Here is an 18,917-nt window from a genome sequence, read left to right on the forward strand (position 1 = left end):
TCCACATTATGAGCGATAAGATGCCTAATCATTTCTTTCTGTGAATCTGAAACTTTACTGAACTTGAAAGCTTTTTCGAAAGGAGCCAAAATCTTTGGAATCGAGGGTTTACAGGTCTGTGAGAAGTTAAAATTATATTTTAGAATCGTCTCTTGTTCTTCTGAAAGACTAAAATTAGAAATATTAACTATTGGCTTGATGTTTACAATGCGAAGATTTTTTTGAACTACTTGAACTGGAAGACTGTAAAAGAAGTTTTTCGAATTTAACTGCAAGACTGTTTTTATGACGGTTAACTGCATTCTCCGTTCTAGACCAAGACTTTTGTTCAAGGGCAGTGAATTTTGGATATAAATTAGCGAGTTCCAAATTCTAAGTTCTGTTAAATTGCAAGCTTGCCTTACTTCGATCCATCATAAGGAATATACGTCAACAATTGTCCAAAATTGAACATGAACTCTATAAGCTTCTTCTCTATAAGCTAAACCGAGAGCCATGTTTAAAAAACTGATTTTTGGTTTAAGGAAAATGATTTACTAAGCAAGCTAACATGCATTTTAAAATTAAAAAAAGTATTTTCAAGTTTAGATTGGCAATGATTTTGCTAAAAATTATAAATATGTAAATATATCAAAAGTATGCATTACTGTTCTCTCATCTACAAGCAATGTACATTTTACAAAAATTCACTGGTTGCAACGTAAAACAGAGAAGGAATAACAGAAATATTATTAAAAACAGGAGAAGGTTTTGTTTTTGGTTTGGTTTTGCTTTTATTTAATTATGGCAAAGCACACTAGGGTTATCTGCCTAAGCGGACGGATGCCTTCGTGGAGGACTTTCCAAAGGAAACTGGCTCGTATACACGTTACACATGGGAAAAACCACGAAAAGGCCCATGCAGCCATCCCGTTCGCGGGATTCGAACCTCGGACCGAACTACCAGTGTTCAGCGATTTTACCGCTCGACCGCTAGTGGGCCTAGAACAGGAGAAAGAAAACAATTATAAAAATGAAAGGAGAAAATGTTTATAAGATTAAACTTTAACATTTTAAAACATTTTTTGTGGGATGATCGTGTAAAAGAAATCATTAAATAACTTAATTTTCTTGAATACGGATTAAAAAAAATCATAAAAATTGAACTTTTGAACTCCAAAAGAATTCTTTGGCATGTTCTCCTTGATGCCATTTCTTCTAGTGCAGATAACCTTCATTCGTTTCGTATAACAAATACTCTAAGGCAATCCAACCATCTGAAGAGAGGCAGCATAGAACGGTATTAAATAATCCGAAAAATGATTAACTGAGAGACTAAAAATTACGATACTGAAGGATAAATCTTTCGCTTAATTTTTATGTTTACTCGTATTTCTTAAGGATAAAGTTTAGTATTCTGCTGTTTTTACTTCCTTGTACGAAGTAAAAAGGAAGTATTGTAATCGCGAAAAGTTTCAGGCAGCATATTTCAATGAAAATATCCATTTTGACCGCTATCGAATGCAATTTAACGATGTTTTTGCGTGATATCTGTACGTAAAGACAGAATAAAAGACTCGTTTCGTCCAAAAAAGTCATAAAACTGCTTTAAAATTAATTCTGAAGACAATTTTTCGTGGCGTCTGTACGAACGTATGTACGTACGTGCGCACGTACGTATCTCGCATAACTCGAAAACGAGTAGCGTCAGAAATTTGAAATTTTGTATATAGGACTGCTATAACATGTAGATGTGCACCTCGTATTTTGGTTGCAATCGGCTGCACCAAACGTATATAAATACTATATTTATATATATATCCCCTCTATTACTCGGTACAGTGATCTCAGTTTCTTAACTCATATATGTTTGTAAATTGTACATTTTTTGCTTTAAAAATGATTGAATTATGTTGTTCTTATCTTTCGGTTAAGGGTTTTATGCCTTTCGTAATTCTGGAAGCAATATTTGTACAATTATCAACAATTTAAAAGCTGTTTAAGTGCGTTTAAGTTTTAAATAACGTGGCGGACATATGTGTTTACATTTGAAACAGCAGAATTGTAGATTTGTTGCCAATGTGGAGAGACTAAGCTTCGCAACAACAAAAATAACGCCTTCATTTATTATTGCTAATTAAATCATGCTTAATCCTTTCTGGAATTTTTTCGAGAAAATAAATGTTTAAGATTTACTTCGTAATTTATAATACAGATATTTTGAGTTTTTATGTATTTTTGCCTTGTCGCGAAGTGAGAACTGAATTAATTGAATGAGAAATACTAAATCGTCTGTGAAAAACTGTTTCTTTTCTGTTTTGTTTGCTTAATTTCTTTCATACATCGTTCTAGCTTTATTATAGTATTTTAATAGAACATGTGGCAACGATAAGATAATTCTTCAAATGATATAAATTTTGTGCATTCAGAGTGTTGTTATAGTAAAAAAATATAGTGAATTTTAAAGAGTGCATTTATTCTATTGCGGTTTATGCGCTGTAGACGAAGTAGATTTTATTCAATCCAATCAATTTAAATGAAATTCAAGAAAAAAATGCGTATAATTTAATATTCCGTACAAAGAAGTCATGTGGTGTACACATCAGATTTTTTGATTATGGTAAGCTAAACAAACCAAGAATACTAATTCAGAAGTCAAACAACAAAAGTCAGCGTTATATTTTCAAAATTTTGAAATTTTGAAAATATAACGCTGATTTTTTCTGTTTGACTTCTGAATTAGTATTTGTTCGGCGTGTTATTGTGTCTTAATTAAACCAAGAATATTATAATTTCCCCCTACAGTTAATTGTAATGAGGCATGTTACTTAATCCTGAGCTTTATAAACGATAGTAGCATTAAAACTGAACTGAAGTAAAGTTCAGCCAATTTGTTTACTCAGAGAAAGGTAAAGCTGATAAACAACTGAAGTATTGTGATTGTTTTAGAAGATGAATTTCTATATATTTTCGGGAAACGTTTTCAATTTTTAAAGGAGGTAATGTAAATCTTTCTAAATGGCAAACGTTTTCCCATATTGTATGCTATTAAAATATTGTAGAGTTTAGCGATTCACATTCGAGAGCGATTTGCGTAGAAGAAAACTATAAATTCACGTTATTATTATTGCTATTATTATTATTATTATTATTTGCGCGCTCCACCCTAAGGCACTACGCGGAAGGGAGAGATGCATTTGCGGAAGACGTTCTGAGAGAAACTGGCTCATATTAACACGTTACACATGAAGAAAACCTAAAACTATCCATGCAGCTAGCCTGTTTGCGGTATTCGAACCTCAGACCGAACTACCAGCGCTCAGCCACTGGGGGGCGAATGAATTCACATTTTTGCTATAATCATTCATGGCACCAGAAAACACGAATGTGTCATCAACATCCTAAAAAGGGGGAGAGGGGAAAAAGTATTTATTTAAATTTGTTTAAAGTTTGGCTTTTAAATTATTGCGTATAAATATCAGCATTATAGGACTGAAGCATTCTCACAGTTAATCGTTTTTGATGCACCATTGTTTTATTGAAGAAACTACTGCTGATTTAGAGAAAGTTTTGTAAAGTAGACTATCTGAAAAGTTTTGTGATTTTGCTTGGCTGTACGAAAGACAGCAAAAATTTAAGAGATCATATTTGCGAAGAACGTTATTTAAATAATTAAAAATGCTTTATATGTAGCATCAATATACGCAGAAATTGGTTAATTTCTAACATAAGTGTACGCAGAATTTGGCAAAATTCTAAACAGTTATGAAACAGCAGCGCACACGTACAGCTTAGAAGGAAAATCTGAATTTTACGTTCACAAAATAAAAATATATACGAGTATGTTTAGTTAAAATGTATATAAATCTGTTTCATTAAAAACACATTATGATAAGAACTTCTGCTTCAGATAGGAATTTAACATTAAAAAGAAGGCCACCATCATTTTGAAGGTTTCAAATTTATTTTTGAGTATTGCGCTTTTATTTTTGGGTGCAAAGTTGCTGAAGTCTTACAACGTTTCCTCGGTTTATGTGATCAAGATCTGATTCTGTTAAAAACCTGTTATATCAAACATTATTACCTTCTTCTTGACATTGGCAATAAGCTCGCATTTCGTAATCGAGGCAGTTCCCAGTGTTGCATTCCAGTCCAGTTTCTAAATCACAGGTAACTTGTTCATTAGTTGGATCGACTGGAACAAGAGTGTTAGCATCACGACACTGAACACTTTTCACGTGGGTTATAGGACATGGCAGCCGCAAGTCGTCAGCTAATTTTCCAAGTTTTTCGAAGTCACGACCAGCCTAATGAAATGAATAAAATTAAGAATGCGTTTCAGTAGATAAAAGTACGGATCTAATAATATAGTGGGGGAGAATGATATTAACAAAATTTATCGTTATGGATTATATACAGAGCTATGAACATTTTAAAATTAAGAAAAATGAGTCATTTAAATTAAATACGATATCTTTTTATTTAAAAGATTTTATTAAATTCATTTATCCTAGTGCAATGGATGCACGAAAATTGATCCGATATTCATATTTAATTCACTAGACATAGAATTGTGTTCAGGAACTCTGGTTTAGCAATAAATTCATTCGTTCGAATTCGTTGATTCAGTATCCTTGGTTTCAGTTAGTCACAAGTTATGATGAACCACCTAAAATATTAAAATAATTAATAAAATGAATATTTGCAAATTTAGGAAATTCATTGAAAGTGAAAACAACTGTAACATGGCGAAATACAACAACTTAAATACGCCCAGTATTCTCTGAGTCACGTTGTTACTTTTCTCCTTTCACTTCATTAATTTTTTATGAGTTTTAAGTAGAAGCTTGTTTTATTAAAACTTTTTTACTATTTTTTATTTATGCCAACTAACCATGGTGAAAAGCTATTTCTTTATTCATTTTGCTACTATTTACGTTCTATCAATAAATAAGTTTTTAATTATTAATTACAGATCAAATCACTCGGATTGCACATTTTTATGAGACTGTAGACATTGACTATTTTCGAGTTATAATCGTCACGGAAGAAGGTAAATTTATTACTTGGTATATATTGGATAATTTACCACAAAGTGGTATTCTTCAATGCCTAGCTTATTTACAAACACAGTGCCCATAGACTGTGTTTCAGCAATGCATTTATAAACTTATTACAATTAACTGTCCATAAACTGTACTTTAACGGAATGAATACCAGAAAGTTGAGCTTAACACATTCAGTGCACAAAGCAAGTATCAAAATGGGAACGCAAAAAGAAATGGAGTGTGTCATCGAGCGTGTGGCGTGTGTGTGTGTGTTTTACTTTACTTATATATCGCCCATAATAAGTTTTGTCCTTATTTTTCTTGTCTAAGTACAAGGAAGCTGCATTACCGTGACAAGTTTGCTATGATGTCTTTTTCTGAGAGCTGTCTAGTAACCATAAATGCTCATCTTGTGAGTCACGCTATTATCTGAAATTCTTTCATGCAGTTACCTCTAGTATTACATTATACATCCTTCTATGTAAGACGCTTCTTCATAAAAGTAATCCAAGGACTTTTCTAGACATCGGGCTTGTCTATTATTATACTAAGCAGAGGAAATGAAATCACATTACTATAACATCGATCTGTACAAAAGTTTGCATTTCCCAAAAAACTTTAACCAAATTATTTTATTAGTAAATGGATCTTATCAGCAAGAAATGAGAGACTATATAATTCTAAGAAATAGAAAAGCAAATATTAAAAACATATAGGAATACTTTGGAAGATTAATAAAAAACTTTGCGAAACATGATTTAGGATCTATGAGATGAGCATGTTATTTTGAAATAACATCACTTGAAAGAAAGGCTTTAATGTCTGAGAAAATGAATAAAATTAAAATTAGTCGAATTCTATTATTTACGAGAACCGACAATATTTTATAACTTAAATTTATCTCGAACGTTTACGTTAAAATACTGGTAATAAAATTTAAAAGCCATATTGTGAATTTTATAATTGATTGAATACATTATTTTAGTAATAAATGCTAGTAAATAACAGACGTAGACAGTAAATGCTCTGATAATAAGAACATTTTTAGACAAGCATTAATGCTAATAAGGAAACAACAAAAAAATTCTTATCAGAACTGAATAAATATGATAAAGTGGATAACGCAAAGGTTCAATATTTAACTTACATTAGTGCTCGGATCAACAGAGTTAAACCAATCTGTCCATCCTGTAAATTTACACTGATCCATGACTTCTACGATATAAGGACGTGTAGTAGTTATGATGGCTTCTGTACATGGCACTCCAACGCATTCAACTGCACCATGGCGACAATAGCTAGAATTGATATAGAAGAATAATAAAACTGTTTTCTCTATCCAAGTATTGAAAAGCATTAACTAATTAAAATACATATCGTTGAAAATAGATAATTAAATTTTAAATTTTTTTTTAGATTTAAGTTTAATAACGTTCAACTTTTAATATTAATTAAAATTAAATATGAGTAATAAATTTTGTAGCTTTGCTAATGTTATGTTTAGCGAAAAAGAGAATATTAACGAAATGAAAATTATTTGTGTAGGTTTGTATCTGTTTAACCAAATTATTTTACATTTGAAAGTTTTTTTTTTAACTTAAGTTGAACAGAAATACGAATTTCTTTCAATAACAAGGAGCCACACACAGCAGAATGTCTTTTATTACAAAAATATTTTATATATAAGAGGTCTTTTAAACAGAAAATTTATACTTTAAAACTATTCTGTATATAACTATTGTAAATGCACTGAGATCGCAATAACCCAAGGACTATAGCTACTTATGGACTGATAGCTACAGATAGCCAGAAACTTTGATAATTGCAAAATGGTTCTGTAAAACTGCAGTAAATTCATAAGTATACTATAAAAATAAATTGCAGAGGAAACTTATGAACTATATAAAATTTACTTCTTTAATTAGGAGATTCAGTCATAATACTAATACTAAAATTTATAAAGGTATTTCATAGGTACATAGATAAAAGTTCTTCTCTGTAAAGTCTGTTATGCTCCTTTTTTTAAAAATTATATTAACACTTTTTCAAACAATGTACAAAAGTGCGAGGTCAGACTACAATACTATTAGGCCATTAAATTAGATCTCTATTTATTCTCTTATTTAGACTAAGAGTTCGCAGTTCCGTGTTTCATCCTTGCTCTTCCATTTTATTCTTTACCTCTTCTTCATGCTCTTATAAAGGCTCTTCTTCAGTCCCTAAATCAATATTATCTTGATCTGATAACTTTCTAGAGCCTAAATCGCTCTTTTCGTTTTCCATCTAGAATCTCGTGTTTCCTTCTCTTATATTTACAAATCCTTCAACAGTAGAAGTACTTCCAGCGAGGCAGAATGCTATTACATTTTTATCAGCAGAACATTTCTGATTCTGCAGTCAAGTGTCAAGCATTTCCAGACGATAACCTACCTTGAAACTTTAGCTTCATTGCAAGCCATAGTCATGAGATTCAGTGAATCAAAGTCCCTAAATTTCGATCCAAAATTGAAAGTTTTTCTTTTTCTTCAGAAATTAGATTGAGCGCACATAATCTGCACAACATTTAATCCCCTGACTGTATTTCATACATAAAATACATACACACACATGGTTTTGGTATTTTGTTTCTGTTTTTTTTTTTTTTTTTTTTTGTAATTTTTAGGTTTTAGTTTCACCTTTCTTTAATTCTTATCTTACGTATTTATAGGGTATTTTAAAATAAATTGGTATTGAATTTCACTTCTTTTGGGTCTTTGTGTAAAACTGATTCTTAATTTCTTGCTTTATATATTGTTACGAAATGTCCGGGTGCGGTAAGATAGCTTCCCCGCAAAGCAGTTTTAGGGTTGCCATAAAATGCCAAGGGAAGCCAGGGCTGCCACATTTGGCGAGAAATCGCTCATTTGGCGACAAAATCTCATTAAAATTACCTCAGAATGTTCTCGAACACAAGCCAAAAGCTATATAAACCTTGTTGGTACGCGGAGAGTCAGTCCTTGCGGAGTCTATCGAGTTGATAGTCAGTCAGGGAGTGCCGAGTGGGTCTTCGAGTGCACCGAAAGAGTCTCTTAGAGTATCGCATTTAGTGTATTGTCGAGAGAGTGTCTTGAGCTCCGAGAACGACTGAATCGAGGATTCGGGAGCTGTACTCTTGTGTATAGTTGAGTACATCGCGAGTTGTAGTGCGTAGAGTTTCGAGACGCGAGTTGTAGCGTGTAGAGTTTCGACAGTAAGTGTAGTTCCGAGAACGACGGAGCAGAGTCGGTAGCTGTACTCTGGTGCTTTGCCGTGACGCTGTCTCTACAGTTATAGCCTGATAGTGTGAAGGCTTTGCCAGCGTGTTTATGGTAATTCTTCGAGGACTGTGTAAACGTGTTATTGGAGTTGTCCTGAGAACACTGGCCAATAAAATGTGTTTTGATAATTCATCAAGTGCTGTCGACGTTATTAACTCCAAATCCCCAAACCCCATACGAACGTAACGTAAAGGAAGAAATAAATGTAACAATATATATATATATATATATATATATATATATATATATATAAGAAAAATAAAGAATAAGTAAAAGATTAAATTAGCAACGTAAATTTCTTTTCTCAATTCTAAAAATAGTTACCTTTCTTTGCACTATGTCATTTCCAGAAAAATCTAATTCCGGTGATGTAAATGGAACTGAAACTCAGTTTATAGAAATGGCTCTGTAAATCTGTAGCTTATAGAAATGGCTCTGTACTTTGTGCACCTATCTTGTATAAATAGTTAATAACTGCGTAGTTTCACTCTTTTTCGCTTCTTAGCTTGCGTGCTGACAGCAAGTCGCTCAGCCTCTGCTAGGTATTCGCCATTATATAAAATGTAATTGCATATCTAAAATTATGGCGCGCGTTTAGCACCCCTAGTCTCCTACAGTGGTGTATTAAGGAATTCTTCATTCAAGAATAAATGATGTTTAACTATCAAGCTGGTCATGCTTCTACAAATTCCATGCGATCATACGCAGCAGTTTTCCAGCCATGACTAAAAGTGAATTGTTTTCATCTTCCGCCAAAACGTACGATTATTACACACATATATATATGTGCGTAATGTTTGGATGGGACAGATGGCATGCTGGTTCGCAAACTGCGCACATAAATTGACAGAACCGTGTAAATGGAAATGATGGACTTGCAGACGGACGTAACCGAATTCAACATATAATTTTATTATTGGATAAAGCACTTTCGGAGACACAATATTTGCTCCACACATTATTATATGTGCAGCTGACAGCCCACAGTTTTGTATACGAAGCTACATTTTAGAAGAACAGAAGAAAGCGAATAAGGGTTAAAATGTAAGTTATTCGAGATAGAAAAAGCGGTAGAAGAGGGAGCGTAGTTGGATTGTATGTCATTTTCGTTAATCTAATTGACTAAGAATTATACGCAGCGCAGAAGATTGAAATGACAGGATATGAAATTAGATTTCAAATCTGATGCAGTTTCGAAAGAGTTATTACTATTTTTAGAATAGAAAGGGGGGAAATGCCCGAATTCAAAATTGATACCGAATCAAAAACTATTTTGGTCGTTATCTGTAGACTTGATCTTTAACACAGCCTTCATAAAAGAAGTGAGAAATCAGAGTATAGGAAGGACAAAAGACAGGAACGATATCCAAAAATATCACAGCTGTCAAATGGAGAAATAGCCATCAGCATCAACTCTGCACTTGGCTCAACAACTTGATGTCAGTGCAGCCACTGCATGAAGAATAATACACAAAGTTCCTGGAGTTTCCCTAACAAAATTCAGTTTGGTGAACCTCTCGGCCCTAATGCTATTAAAAACGACTAGATTTCGCCAACATCATATGCAAAATGAACGACATTGGTTTCAACTGTCTTGTACCCCTGACTGCTGATAAGTCAGGGGTATACGACGGCTCGACTCTTCTTATTACTCGCAATCGACTATTTTAGTCCATTGCCGAAGAGATTCGGAAGCCTTTTGCAATGGCATGTTTGTCACTGTGATTTCGAAGCAAGTCCACGACGTCTCTTGTTGAATGTGGATGATCTCAATCCTGCTGAAACTGTGTTAGATCCAATTTTCGTTTTAGGTATCAGCAGTGAAACTCTTTCTTAAGAAGTCGAGATAGCGTTACGAATTCATCGTCTGGAACAAAAAAAAATATGGATCGAAAATGCCATTAGCACACAAACCACACCGATCAGTGACCGTTAATGGATTAAGAGGTTTGACAACGACAAATTCTGGCTTCTTGCTAAATTCGCCTCCCCGATAATGTAGGAGACGCACTAGCCATCCAACCAGAAGTGTGCCTCATTGGAAAAAATGACATCGGTAGAGTTGAAACCAATGGCATTCATTTTGCATATGCTGTTGGCTAAATCCAGTCGTTTTTAATAACATTTGGGCCGAGAAGTTCTCCTAACTGAATTTTGTAAGGGAAAATGCCAGGATCTTTCAGGGTTATTCTCCATGCTGTGGCTGCACTGACATCAAGTTGCTGAATCAAGTGCGGAGTTGACGTTGATGGCTCTTTTTCCAATTAACAATTGTAATATTTTCGCTCATCTTTGCTCTTTCTTTTTTGGTTTTTCATTATCACTTTATCTTCAGCCTTGAAGATGATTTTGGCCTGTTTTTAAAGGAACTAGATCTCTATACCAGAGTTTTGTAAGGTCTCTAATTAAGACACATCAATCACAAAGATAATCTAATCACAAAGATAAAACGCTTTGACTAAAAAAGCACCCGACTCAATTGAATGTCTGTACATTTTGGCAAAAACAAAATATTCATTAAAACGAATCAGATTCCATAAACAAGTTTACTTTGGATTCCGGGGCATACGTGCACAATTTCATGTCACTAACTCCACGCATTTATGGTGGTGTGGTGTGGTGGTGTATTTAATTACGGCAAAGCACACTAGGGCTATCTGCATAAGGGGAGGGATGCTTTCGTAGAGGACGTTCTAAGGGAAACTGGCTCGTATACACGTTACACATGGGGCAAAACACGAAAACACACATGCAGCCAGCCCGTTCGCGGGATTCGAACCTCCCACGCATTTCAGAGTTACACGACTAAGCGTTTCGCTATACCCTTTGAAACACCATGCATGTATCAGGATGTTATGTAGAGAATTTTATGCAATATATACTTAAAACTAAGTTAATAACATACCAGAAATGTAAAGCAGGATTATAGATTAGGAAAGCATGATATCGTTTTAATCCTTATTTGATGACGAAAGCTCCATCTGTTGTTAAGTCCAAGAGTTAAATAAGCGTTTGTATATGCATATACATTTTCATTCTTTTAAAAATCTGTAAGATCGGTATGTTGCTATGATAATAATTAATGAAATGATATTTAGTTTTACGTTTCCTCAATAAATGCCATATTTTCCTGGCAATGCAAAAATATTCCGCTTGCTATTAGTGGAAGCTGTGAGAAAAGATTGTATATTTAAAATCATCAAAATTTCATGAACTATTAAATAAGCAAATTCGAACATCTAAAATAATATCATTACTATTGTGTTATACTAATTTTTTTACCATGATTGGCAAGCATCTCCGACGTCTTCACTTTTTATTCTTTCTCCTTCCCTGTACGGAACTTCATCAATAACGGCACAAGGTTTCTGTCTGCAAAACTCTTCTGGGACGCATGTGATATTAGTGGCGCTCTTGTGAACGTACCCAGCTTCACAGGGTTTGGGTTCGCAGCCTTCAACGCAAGGATCGCGATTACAGGTATGTACCTCCGGGGAATCCAAGTAGGTGTCACAGTTGGGAGGTGGGCAAAGAGAGATACATGGTGAATACCTGTCACATGCTTCACACTGTATAGCTGTAAATTAATTAATACAATAATTTTAATAAGTGAATAGAAATAAATCTCAGACCGTAAGCATTAATTTATATAGCATAGGACGAGATAAGTTATTTTTCAATGATGCTTGAAAGGGGTGCATATTTGAAAGCAGAGGTAATTTAGCCAAAGGCTTTGGCCCGTGAACGCATGTTGCTTTGATAAACACTTTTCCCTTGCTGATCGATAAGTGTTACGGTTTTATAATTGTAAGATGATTTCATACGAAAGATACGAAGATGAAACAGTGCATATGTCAGTAAGCATAGAGGAAAGAAACCAACAGACATTTTTATTTATGACCAATATATGAGCACATGAAAAGCAAGACGCTTTTTCCGAGAAATAGTATTTTCAGTTTGATGTCGATTTATCAGCAGAGCGTTCTGGTGTAGTTATTTTTTCATATATGTCTAGGAGACAGGAGTCTAGAATCAGTTATTAGTTGGAAAAAGACACTGCAGCAGAACAGTGCAACAGAATCGAACACGAGACTATAGAACAAATCGGAGAATTAATTTTCGTAAGTTAAGCGGGTAGAACTAATGCTTGAATATCTTACTTTTTCCGCATCGAAAGATGACTGTGTAAGGTTCTTTTATGCTAATTAACCAGTTATTTTATGTTTTGAATCTTTACTGTTATTTATACCTTCCATTTTCCCGCCAGAATGCAACTCAGTTCACGTGTATTTAAGGTGAGGTTTTTGGATTGCAAGATAGCGTATGATCTGCCTCTCGAGGCCATGTTACTAGGTTGCTAACGCAGATAAGATATATAATCTTCTACCTTACATTAAAATTACCGATACTGAATCTCCATGCAAGGTTAGATAAGCGAGCCGCGTTAAATTGATCTACGTAACCTTTGGCTATTAGGTTATTTAAATTTAACTTTACATTTACACTTTGTTTGTTATTTTAAGCTATCGCGTCATAAGTGTTGGCTGAATTTGCAAGCACAAGGTAAGCCTTCCGTTCTGCTTAATTTTAAAAGGGTTTTTAAACGATTTTCAAGTTTCAGTTGTTATTTAGATTAGTGATAATTCTTAACATCTACCAAGCGTTTGGACACTATTAGATGATTGCAAAGCATAACAAACCTTATAACTGTAGGACACAAGATTACGCTATTTAACAATTTCGAGGTTTTCGTCAATTAATAATTTACCATGTTTTAGTTGATCGTCTGACATGAACAGCAAAAATGTTCAATAGCGAGGCATTATTCATACAATGCATATATTAGGAGAAAAGCAAAACATGGAACCAAAATTAAATTGCCTAAAATTATGTGCATTTGTTTTGCCTTACTGAGTAACAGTAAATTGGAAAAATAGGATATAAATATTCACGTAGAAAAGTAAGTGAGCTGTTAGATAAAGAGATCAGAGATGCTGCTAGATTCTTAATTTAATTGACAGTAGTTAAAAAAGACATTTCCTCATTTAATTTAAAAGTGTTTTCATTCGGAACTTCATATACCATTTGTATGAGAATATTACACAATGCAGAAGGCGTTGATATTTTTATTAAGAAACAGATATATATGATTTTAACTTCCTAAATTACATTTACAAAAATATCTTTCTGAAACAGCGTTTGATTTTCAGTCTTACTTCTATTTAAGAAAACTAATATGGATTTATACGTATCTTCCTCCTACTTTAGCTTAAAGTTAGACCTCAACTGTTTAGCTAAATTATATTCTGGAATTCGAGCCTTTGCTCGAATGTCCTCTGTTAGGGCAACTAACGATTTCTCGGACGATGAGTTTGTTAGTTAGATTCTGTGAAATCATCTCAATCTACAAGATCTCCACCGCCGCAGCTCAGAAAGGATGATTCCAGTCCTGTATCAATTAACAAGAAAGGGAAAAGTGAGAGAATTTCTCAATATCCAATGATCAAGGCTAGGTCTCCTGTAATCTCGGAGAATGATATTATTAAGCTGATAAAGAAGTATGGTACTGATAAAATGAAGGAAGATGCAAGGATATCTCAGGAGGACAGGAAAGTTTAGAAACCTGCACCTAGCACAAGCAACAATCAGACGGCCCAGATGGAGACGCTGAATGTTACGAAAAAGCCCAGAAGGAATGACATTAATGATGATAAATCTGAAACGAATATGGAATGGAAATCACCTAGGTGCCCAGCGAAAATCCCAGTACCTGCCGAGCCGATGGACATCATCCAAGCGAACTGCTTTCAGATGTTGGATGATGTAAGTCCAGAAAATGATAGAGGAGGAGCGTCAGCTGTTGACGCACCCCCGCCCGTTATATTCCCAAGCGAAACACCGGATTGGTTGCAAATTGTTGAACTGTTTGCACAGAACTGCTCTAAAACGCACTAATCTAGTGCCAAGATTAAATCCATCCATGTGTACATAAAGAACTCTGAGGACTTTAGAAAAATGAAGAAACTGTTAAGTGATCGTGGTATCGGTTTTCATACATTCCAGCCGCAGAGTGAGAGAAACATCAGGGTAGTTATCAAAGATCTTCCTATTTCTATCGAAGAAGAAGCCACTCTTCATCACCTGGCCAGATGGAAATTCCCGACAGTTAAAGTCAAGCAGTTTGCGAGTAACAAGAATAGTGTCCAGATGAAGCTTCTGATATTTTCGTTGAGCTGAAACGTAACCCCGCAGGAAGTCAGATCTTTCAACTGAACAACATGTTCAGTTTTGACGTGAATGTTGAAGAATACAAACCAAGAAAAAGGCCTGTGCAATGTTTTCGTTTCTAGGCCTACGGACACACTCAGCATCTGTGTAACAACCCCGTGCGGTGTGTAAAATGTGGAGAATCCCACCGAAGTAACATGTGCGGCAAAAAGCGTGATGAAAAACCTCGTTTTATTTTCGTCGCCTGCGCCATTCCGCCTACAAAGGGAAACATCTCTAGCTTGCCTACACATGTCTGCGGCGCCTGAACCGGAATCATGATCATTGAGCATGGCAGCACACATTGTCGTCGGAGACACATTTGGCGCTAGCCAATAACATTACTAATAGAAATCCATCTGTAAGAAAAGCAGTGCCGGTATTCTTAGCAGGGAATACCGCCACTGCTTTTCGCCGCGGTATGAATAATATATGGCGTGAATCATGAGAGCCCCGTTCGCATGCAACGCTCTTTCGCACATCCACTGTTTATATTAGGGAGAAACGGGGATAAGAAGCAGTTTCGCCTTCAGATGCACATCGTCTTTAGTCCCTTAACCCAGAAGCCACTGCGAGTAATGATTGATGTCACAAACGCGAATCAGATTTGGCGGATTTCTAACGTTTACTTCATCTTTTATGACATTGTTTACTATTGCTATAGAACGCCATCGGAATTTAGCTCTTTAATTAGTTAAAGTACACCTAAATTAATTAAAAATGCAATTTATATACGAGACCAAATGATTAAAAGAAGAAAAAAAACCACATATGCTGCTGAGCGATTTTAAATAAAATGTTTTCTGGCTGCTAAAATTTCAAACTTTGCTTTTTGAAGAAAGGAATAAAACGACAAATTAATAGTATTAATATTAATTATAAATGTTTTAATATTGACTATAAACGTTTTAGAAAATATATTATAATTAATTCATCTGTTAAAATTGTTTTGAATGTGTTTTATGAAGATTTTAAATGAAATCTTGTAATTTACGTTTATATTAATCAATTGAATAGCACTGGGTTTTATTTTATATCTATGTAATGGAATCCAGTAATAAAATTTGTAAGCGATTTGAAATGATTTAATGACCATATAGACATCTTACATTCTTTAAAATGCGTTTTCTCAGTTTGCAATTTTTCGATAAATTCTTTTATTTAAAGTCGTAAAAATAATATAGATATGACTGAAATTATTTAATACATTTACCGCTTAATTAAAATTATATATTTTATAGAAATAAGAATGGGTTTTGCAAAATACTGAAAAGAAAAATTATTTGAAGTGGAAATGTAATTGAGATTATATTTGTTTCAAAGTTTTTGAATAAAAATGTGTTTGTATTTTTTCTCAGAAACTAATTCATTAATTGCAAAATCTGCCCTTAAAGTTATTAAGAACTTTCTAATAAATAGAATATGAAAATTGGGGGGTAATCATTGAAAATTGTGAGAGAAGAATGACATTTTAATTGTTAAACTTTTCTTCCAAAAATTTAAATTAAAAAAAATACTGGCAAAATTTTTTTTTCTCCGCTTAAAATTATTTTGTCTTACAAAAACATTTAATAACATTTACAAAATTAGATAAAAGTTCTTAAAGAAAAACAAAACAAAAAAAAACAAAAAAATCATTCAAAAGGTATCAAGTCCTCTAGTCGAGTTGAAGCCGATATGCGCGTCTTTAATTTTATTTTAACGGTATTTCTGGAATACCCAGCATCAGATAACATTGTCCGTAGTTGTTTAAAAATTTCGTATTTCGTACGGTTCCATGTAATTTTTTTTGGATGATATCGCGTCCTCAGATATCTACTAACGCGATTGTTTCGCTGACAGTCCAGCGAGCTGTCATTAAGTGAAACGCGCAATCACGCAGTACAGTATGGGAGATCTCCCCATTTGCCCCTGCTCCCGAGAGGTAGGAATGCTCTACCTCCAATTTGGAGAAGCAGTTAATGCTTGTCGCCGTGTGGATTGGATTGGATTATTGTAATTTGGCACAAAACCTGTCAAGGTTATCTGCGCCAGACAAATGGTAACAATGCAATTAGTCATTTGTAAAAACTTCCAGCTTAGGTAAGAGACAGATTACAGTCTATGATAAGAGCTTATATCTTTAAAAGAAAAAAAAAAAAAAAAAAAAAAAAAAAAAAAAAAAAAAAAAACAGGTTAAAATCTATTATAAAAGCCAATATCTTTTAAAAACAGAAACAAATTACGATGATGTGCTTTTCCAATTAAATTTTTTAAGTCCAGTTCTGAACTATTAAAATGTTTTTGGCGAAAATAATTAAAACTCTGGCATTCCACCAAGATATGATGAACTGTCAGATCTGCCTTGCAGTTTGGGCAGCTGGGATTCTCTTCTCCCTTCAGAAGATACTCATGGGTCAGGCGACAATGGCCAATTCTCAGTTGAGTCAAGAGGACATCTTCCTTTCTATTAACCATACATGGCCAGTATCCAATGGTGGGTTTTACATTTCTCAGCTTGTTACATACTCTGTCATCCCATTGCTTCTGCCATTTGCTGAAGATTTTGCTTTTGACAAACCCTTTGATGTCTGCTAGTGGAGCTGAAGATTGTACATTGTGGTTGCAGTTTTAGCTGCAATATCTGCCAATTCATTCCCCTTAATGGCAACGTGTCCAGGGATCCACGAATATAGTAGAATCTGGTATCCCCGAATTTTTAAAGAATGATTCAACTTTAGGATTCTGATTGCAACTGGATGAGCACATTGAGCGTGATTTTTCAATGACATTAAGGCACTCATGGAATCTGTGTAGATAATAAATTTTGTGTACTTTTGTTTTGAAAGGTAAGTCAAAGCCAGATGGATTGCAGTAAGCTCAGAAGTAAGCACAGAGCAAACTGTATGTAATCGAACCCCTACTATTGTTTTTTCTGTGACGAAAGCAGCGCCAACATGATCCTGGGATTTTGATCCGTCTGTATATAGAGGGATATATTTCCTATATTTGTTTCTATGTTGGAAAAAAAATCTGCTTGTAGATAATTTCATTAGTTTTTGATTTATTCCAGTGTCGAAAAGTATCCAGAGAATGGATTCTCCTATCCTCCCAGGGAGGAATTCCAAAAAAATCCTCCTTCTGTATATCTATATTAGATAAATTATACTCCTCCACCAGAGCACTCATCCGCAAGCCGAAAGATGGGACACATGATGGTCGTGCCTGATATAAACGGGAGTATTGGTCATTAAGCAATATTGACCGTGTAGAATTTTCGGTTTGTGATAAGACTTTGAAATAATGCTTAAGACAAAGATTTTCACGTCTTAACCGCAGGGAGGTCTCGTTACTTTCCACATATAAGCTTTCCACTGGAGAAGTTCTAAAGGCACCAGTGCATATCCGAAGTGCATGGTGATGTATCGGATCGAGTTTGGCTAATACTGAAGGCCTTGCCGACCCATAAATGATTGATCCATAATCTAGTTTCGAACGAATGAGAGCTCTCTATATAAGAAGCATTGAGCTTCGATCAGCACCCCAAGAAGTATTTGACAGTACTTTCAGAATATTCATAGTTTTTAAACATTTCTTTTTTAGATATGTAATATGGGGGAGGAACGTAAGCTTATGGTCAAATATCATTCCTAGGAATTTTATTTCCTTTTCTACAGGAATCAGCACATCTTGCAGATAAAGTTCGGGGTCAGGGTGAAGAATTTTCTTTCGACAGAAATGTACACACACAGTCTTTTGAGTAGAGAATCTAAAACCATTTTCCTGTGACCATTTAACAATTCTATTGAGAGATGTCTGCAATTTACATTCGATGTCTTTCAGGTCTTCTCCCTGGCAACTGACTTGCAGGTCATCGACATAGAGCATACCCTGGACTGCTAGAGGCAGTTGTTTTAAAACAGAATTAATTTTTATACTAAATAATGTAACACATAATACACTTCCTTGCGGAACGCCCTCTTCTTGATGGAACATGTCAGAAAGTGTATCGCCTATCTTCACATGAAACTTCCGATCCTGTAGGAAATGTTTGATGAATATCGGCATGTTTCCTCCTAAACCATTGTTATATAGGTCACGAAGGATGCCGTATCTCCAGGTGGTATCATAGGCTTTCTCTATATCAAAGAAAATGGAAACATAATGATTTCTTCTAACGAACGCTCTACGGATACCTGTTTCTAAGAGTAGGATATTATTGATAGTTGCTCTTCCTTTTCTAAAACCGTTCTGATAAGCGGAGATACAGTTATTTGTCTCTAAATAATAAACCAGACGAGTGTTGACCATCTTTTCAAAGAGTTTGCAGAGGCAGCTAGTAAGGGCG

At 34.5% G+C, this 18,917-nt stretch overlaps 1 protein-coding gene across 3 annotated transcripts in view; it reads right to left on the reverse strand.

Moving 5' to 3' along the window:
• Positions 1 to 18,917, reverse strand: part of LOC118189478 (hemocytin-like) — a 728,690-nt gene that overhangs the window by 363,828 nt on the left and 345,945 nt on the right. For all 3 annotated transcript variants that reach the window (XM_085820839.1, XM_085820840.1, XM_085820838.1), the window contains exons 38-40: positions 11,606 to 11,900; positions 6,175 to 6,325; positions 4,064 to 4,286 (exon numbers count right to left, since the gene is read on the reverse strand). In XM_085820839.1, the coding sequence (XP_085676965.1) occupies positions 4,064 to 4,286; positions 6,175 to 6,325; positions 11,606 to 11,900 (669 nt within the window). The remainder of the gene's footprint in view (positions 1 to 4,063; positions 4,287 to 6,174; positions 6,326 to 11,605; positions 11,901 to 18,917) is intronic.

This window comes from Stegodyphus dumicola, chromosome 7, assembly GCF_044657685.1.
Source record: "Stegodyphus dumicola isolate Sdum_Otavi_A_Nest chromosome 7, ASM4465768v1".
Classification (NCBI taxonomy): domain Eukaryota; kingdom Metazoa; phylum Arthropoda; class Arachnida; order Araneae; family Eresidae; genus Stegodyphus; species Stegodyphus dumicola.